Genomic DNA, 6,823 nt, shown 5'->3' with positions numbered 1-6,823 from the left:
TGAGCACTATTCTAAGTGCTTTATATGAGTTATCGCAATTCATCCCTATGACTACTCAATAAAGGTCTTTAATATCATCCCCATTTAAGAGAAAAATGGAGCACAGAAAGGTTACGTAACTTATCAAAGGTCATTAAGCTATTACGTGGCAGAACTGGGATTCAAACTCAGACCTCACTGACCGAACAGTCCACATGCTTACCACTACATCATGCTGCCACGCAACATCTCTAAAGATGGCTCACTGTGTTCTGCCCCTGTCTAACTTAACTTCCTGCTTATGCCTACCCGTGACCCTCCCCCAACTCTTCCTGTGGCTCTTCTGGTGCTGGTTATTTTTTCCTTTCTCCAAACTCATCTAAAGTATTCTTAAGTATCCTGATAAAAGATCGTTTGAACTACTGAATTATTAAATTTTCCAACATATCTTCTGATTCTACCTCAATCTGACATCTGCATTGACTCTCATATTTGCCAATAAACAACTCAGAATTTCTATACAATAGCAGCCAAAACATAAAACACCCAGTAAAAAAGTTAACAGTAAACCTTGAAGGAACAAAATAAGGAAAAGACAAACCTTTATTTACATTCATAACTGTGGACATAAATAGTAGAGATTGACCATATTCCTAAAGAGGTATACTCTACATTACACAGCAAGTATATTCAATATTGTGAAACTACAACCCACAGGCCAGTCATCTGTTTTTGTAAAGTTTTGTTGGAACACAGCCACAGTCATTCATTTGTGTATTGTCATATATTTCTTACTACCATGCCAGAACTGAGTAGTTGCAACATAGACTGTAAGGCTAGCATGCCTAAAATATTTACTATCTGACCCTTTTTAGAAAGTTTGCTGACCCCTATTGCAAAGATGTCCATTCTCTCCCAATAAATAGAAAAGTTTTATCCAATGCAAATCAAACCCCTAGCAGGTGAGACCACAAATATTCAAACATATTATAAAGCTACAATAACTAAAATGCTGTTAATTGCACAAGGCAAATATATAGAGATCACAGAAAAGAAAGTTGAAAATAAATATAAGAATTTAGAATATAAGATGGCATTTCAAAAAAGTGAATAAGTAAAGGATTTATTAGTATAAATGGTGCTGAGACGACTAGATAATTATTTAGAAAAACAAAGAAATCCCATTTCCATATCGTATTACATACCAAAATAAATTCCCATTAATTACTTTCAGGTAAAAATGAAACAATAACAGAAGAAAATACTGGTGGTCTCAAGTGGGAAGGCATTAATTATGTAAAATGTTAAAAGAATACACGAAGGAAATAGATTTGTCAACATAAAAAGCAAAAATTTTTTTGCATATTAAAAATAAATGTAGGGCCGGGCACAGTGGCTCACAGCTATAATTTCAGCACTTTTGGAGGCCAAAGCAAGAGGATTTACTTGAGGCCAGGAGTTCAAGACCAGCCTGGACAACACAGTGAGACCTCATCTCTATAAAAAAATTTAAAAATTAGCCAGGTGTGGTGATGCATACCTGTAGTCCTAGCTACTTGGGACCTGAGGCAGAAGGATGGCTGGGGCCCAGGAGTTTGAGGCTGCTGTGAGCTATGATCGTACCACTGCACTCCAGCCTGGGCAACAAAGCTAGATCCTATCTCTAATAAATAAATAAATTAGTAAGTAAAAGGAGATTCTTTACAACCCCATCTTATAGCAAAAGGTAGGATACAAATTAAATGTCTATCAATAATAATCGATTATAGTACATTCATACACTGGAATATTACACAGTCACAAAAATAGAGGCAACCACTCTATACATATTAATGTGGACAATCCTCAAAATAAACTGTTAACATAAATATATAATATGCTATTACAGCAATTGTCTATTTCTGGACAACAAACTACCCCGAAACACAGTGGCTTAGGAAAATTTATTTTTTCTCATCAATCTGTGGGTTGGTTGGTCAGTTCTGCTGATCTCCCCTTGGCTCACTCAGGTAGCTGCAATTCAGCTGATAGGCTGGCTCTGAGGCTCAATGTAGATGGGCTGTATGGGCCATTCACTCTCAATGAGACTAGACCAGGAAACCCCTGAACATGGTGATGATGGTATTCCAAGAGAGTGAAATGGAACTGCAAGGCCTCGAAAGGCCTAGACTGGGAAGTCACACATAACTTTTACCACATGCTATTGGTAAAATCAAGTCACAATGCCAATCCTGATTCAAGGGGTGAAGAAATAGATTCTGCCTCTTGATCAAATGAATGACAAACTTACATTCAAAGGAGAATAAAGAGGGGCATGATATATCAGGAGCCATTACTATTATAACAATCTACCATGGCTATTGCTTATATGTAAATGAAAAAAGAAGGTTTATATATACAAAGAAAACCTCCAGAAGGAAATAAAAGAAACTGGTAACAATAGTTGCCTCTGAAAGGAAAATTAGGGAAAGGAGTAGGCAGGAGACTTACTGTCTACTTCTCACTCCTTCATATATTTTTTAAAATGCTGTACATTTATTACTGCTTCAAAAATGAAAAATATTTAAGAGCTTCTGCATATTAAACAAATTGATTTAATTGAAAGACATTGAAAACCTAGGGAAAAAACATCTGTAGTACATTATGACAAAGTGTTAACCTTCATAACATATAAAGAGCTTTATAAATCAATAAGGAAAAGACAAATACCTCACCAGAAAAATGGACACATGGCATGAATTGGTAATACATACATACATACACACATACACACCAATGAGGCAAAATAAAAGATCAATTAAATACCATTTCCATTTATTGAATTAGCAAGTAATCTTACAAAATTTATAATACTGACATGATATTATCAAGATTATATAGGAATTGGCATCCTCATATACTGCTAGTGGGAGTATAAATTAATAACATATTTCTGAAAAAACATATAGTTATATATATATTTATATATCCTTATATATAAATATATAATATACTAATATATTAAATATATCAAAAGTCTTAAAATTTACATACTCTTTGGCTCAGTAACTGGAATTTCGCTGCTACACAGGAATATATGCATCCATATGGGCACATTTATTTTATAACCCCAGAGGAAGACCTCCAGATGATGAATCTGGCAATCACCCAATAAAAAAGCCAGGTTGCTGCCTGATCACACTACAATGAAGCTCAGTAGTTGACAACCCTATTCATGCACAAAGGGCTTCAAATTCACATTTTTGAGCCTCAGTCTTTAAAAGACATGGACAGCCAAGAATCACCAGTTTGAAGAAAGCCATCAACATAAAATATAGAGAGCAAAACAGAATGTGAAGTACAGAACAATTTTTAAAGCTATTAACTAATATCCCTACAGAAATAAGAGAAGATACTACATCCATGAAACTATAACAATATATATGTTGGGGGTCTCCAAGATTACAGATCAAGGCCTCCAAAATTCAAAGGGAAGATAATTGGCAACCTAGACTTCTGTACCTGCTCAAATTATCAATCAAATATAAAACTAGAATAAAGACATTTTCTGATTTTCAAGAACTCAAAAAGTTTCTCTTTTACTACCTTTCTTAAGACACTATTGGAGTATATGCTCCAACAAAGCAAGAAAGTAAAACAAGAAAAAACACAAGAGACTCAATACAGGAAGAGGCAAAGGAGGGCCTAAAATGATAGCAGACCTACCGAGCAATCAATCCAATTAAAACAGTCCATCCACCAATCTTCCCCATCTCAGCAAATGGCACAACTGACTATCTGCCCACTTACTCAAACTATAAAACAGGAAGTCATTCTTGATTCATTCTCAAATCCCAAATTCAACATCCTCATGATTTTAGTTTCTAAATAGTTTACTAATCTATTCATTTCTTTCCATCTCCATTGCCACCACCATGTTCTAAGACTCCATCATCTCTCACCCGGTCCATTGTAATAGATGGTTAACTAGTACACCTTACTCTGCACAAGCCATTTTCCATATAACAACCAGTGATTTTATTTTTAAGTATAAATAAGATCATGTCACTCTGCTACTTAAAATTCTTCAGTAGCTTTTCGATCCACCAAAATAAAACACAAGCTTCCAAATGTAGTCCACCAGGCTCTGCATAATCTGACCCTTGACTACCTCTAGAATCTCACTGCATTTCCTTCTTACACTCTTTCACCACATTCCAAGCACAGTAGTGTTGCAGATCCATGAACATGTGAAACTTTCTCCTGCTTGTACACATGGTACTTATTTCCTTTTTACATCAAATCCCCTAGCTGTTCACAGTCAAGTACAGTAGTCCCCACTTATCTACAGTTTTGTTTTCCATGGTTTCAGTTACTCTGGGTCAACTGTAATCCAAAAATACTAAACGGAAAATTTCAGAAACAATTCATAAATTTTAAATTGCACTCCATTCTGAGCAGCATGATGAAATCTCACACCATCTTGCTCTGTCATGCCTGAAACATGAAACATCCCCTTTGTTCAGTGTAGCTGTCTACATCCTCTACCTGTTAGTCACTTAGTAGCCATACTGGTGATCAGAGCCACTGTTACAGTATGTCAGCATCTGAGTTCAAATAACCCTTATTTTACTTAACAATAGCCCCAAAGAACAAGAATGATAATGCTGGCAATGCAGATATGCAAAAAAGCCATGAGGTGCTTCCTTTAAGTGAAAAGGTAAAAGTTCTCGACTTAATAAGGAAAGAGGAAATTCATATGTTGAGGTTGCTAAGACCTATGGTAAGAATGAATCTTCTATCCATGAAATTGCGAAGAAGAAAAACAAAATCTGTGATAGTTTTGCCGTCTCACCTAAAACTGCAAAAATTATGGCCACAGTGATAAGTGCTTAGTTAAGATGGAAAAGGCATTAAATTTGTGGGTGGAAGACTGGAACAAACACATGTTTCTGTTGACAGCAATCAGAATCAGTATTACATGCGGTTTTGGGCAAGTGCTGAGGGTCTTGCTGGGGGTCTTGGGATGTATCCCTCAAGGATAAGGGCTGACTGCTATATTCTCATCTTTCATGATTCAACTTAAATGTCATTTCCTCAGAGAGAGCTTTCCTGACCATCAATTCTCAATTAGCCCCTCATCAGGTCAGTTTCCCTTCATTTCATTTTTTCAATAAATTAAAAAGGCTTCTCGCCCCACGCCACCGCCTCTGCCTCCCAGCCGCCCACTGCTGTGGGCCACCATGCTCCTGCCCAGGCCTGGAGACTGACCCCAAACCAGCACCATCTCGCAGCTCCGCCCCCACCTGCCGGAACCCAGGGTCCCACCCCGGCCCAGGAGGTCAGCCGGGGAATCATTAACAAGAGGCTGTGACATGGCGGAGAAGGAGGGTGTCCGGACCGTGCCATGCTGCTCCGGACCCAAGGTGGCCGCTCTCACTGCGGGGACCCTGCTGCTCCTGACGGGCATCGGGGCAGCGTCCTGGGCCATTGGTGAGAGTGGTCCCTGTGCCTCTGACCTGCCCTGGGCCCTGCAGCCTCCAGCCCGCCCTCACCTCTGCCTTCTCTGCAGCGACTGTTCTCCTCAGGAGCGACCAGGAGCCGCTGTATCCAGTGCAGGTCAGCCCCGTGGACGCGAGGTTCACAGTGTTTGACCAGACAGAAGGGACGTGGCGGCTGCTGTGCTCCTCGCGCTCCAACGCCATGGTGGCCGGGCTCAGCTGTGAGGAGATGGGCTTTCTCAGGGCACTGGCCCACTCCGAGTTGGACGTGAGGACGGTGGGCGCCAACGGCACATCAGGCTTCTTCTGCGTGGACGAGGGGAGGCTGCCCCATGCCCAGAGGCTGCTGGAGGTCATCTCCGTATGTGACTGTCCCAGGGGCCGTTTCTTGGCTACCGTCTGCCAAGACTGCGGCCGCAGGAAGCTGCCCGTGGACCGCATCGTGGGAGGGCAGGACAGCAGCCTGGGCAGGTGGCCATGGCAAGTCAGCCTTCGCTACGACGGGGCGCACCTGTGTGGGGGTTCCCTGTTGTCCGGAGACTGGGTGCTGACAGCTGCCCACTGTTTCCCTGAGCGGAACCGGGTCCTGTCCCGCTGGCGAGTGTTCACTGGGGCTGTGGCCCAGGACTCTCCCCACGGCCTGCAGCTGGCCGTGCAAGCCGTGGTCTACCACGGGGGCTACCTTCCCTTTCAAGACCCCAACAGCGAGGAGAACAGCAACGACATCGCCCTGGTCCACCTGTCCAGCCCTCTGCCCTTCACAGAATACATCCAGCCCGTGTGCCTCCCGGCTGCCTGCCAGGCCCTGGTGGACGGCAAGGTCTGCACCGTGACGGGCTGGGGCAACATGCAGTACTACGGCCAACAGGCTGGGGTGCTCCAGGAGGCCCGAGTCCCCATAATCAGCAATGACGTCTGCAATGGCCCTGACTTCTACGGGAACCAGATCAAGCCCAAGATGTTCTGTGCCGGCTACCCTGAGGGTGGCATTGATGCCTGCCAGGGTGACAGTGGTGGTCCCTTCGTGTGTGAGGACAGCATCTTTCGGACGTCACGTTAGCGGCTGTGCAGCATTGTGAGCTGGGGCACCGGCTGTGCCCTGGCCCAGAAGCCAGGTGTCTACACCAAAGTCGGTGACTTCCGGGAGTGGATCTTCCAGGTCATAAAGACTCACTCCGAGGCCAGCGGCATGGTGACCCAGCTCTGACCCGTGGCTTCTCCTCGATGCGTTCGCCTCCAGGGTCCGAGTTGATCTAGGTGGCACCAGGCCCACATGGTGGGATCCACACTGGGCCTAGGATGGAACATTTTTCTTCTTGGGCCCAGCCCACAGGCCCAAGGATGCCCTGCCTCCAGGGCCCTCT

The 6,823-nt window shown here is 42.9% G+C and overlaps 2 protein-coding genes across 2 annotated transcripts in view; one reads left to right on the top strand and one right to left on the bottom strand.

Moving 5' to 3' along the window:
* The window catches only part of BRE (brain and reproductive organ-expressed (TNFRSF1A modulator)), a 415,486-nt gene that overhangs the window by 399,510 nt on the left and 9,153 nt on the right, over nucleotides 1–6,823 (bottom strand). The gene's annotated exons all lie outside the window — the stretch shown is intronic.
* Nucleotides 5,152–6,716, top strand: LOC105816957 (serine protease hepsin-like). The gene is given in 2 exon segments (XM_012652537.1): nucleotides 5,152–5,451; nucleotides 5,531–6,716. Coding segments are annotated over 2 exon segments (1,254 nt in total). The 5' UTR covers nucleotides 5,152–5,333; the 3' UTR covers nucleotides 6,667–6,716.

Source organism: Propithecus coquereli, unplaced genomic scaffold (genome assembly GCF_000956105.1).
Source record: "Propithecus coquereli isolate 6110/MARCELLA unplaced genomic scaffold, Pcoq_1.0 Scaffold39, whole genome shotgun sequence".
NCBI classification, from domain to species: domain Eukaryota; kingdom Metazoa; phylum Chordata; class Mammalia; order Primates; family Indriidae; genus Propithecus; species Propithecus coquereli.
Note: the sequence above shows the minus strand (reverse complement) of the source record. Positions and strands in the feature narration are given on the sequence as shown.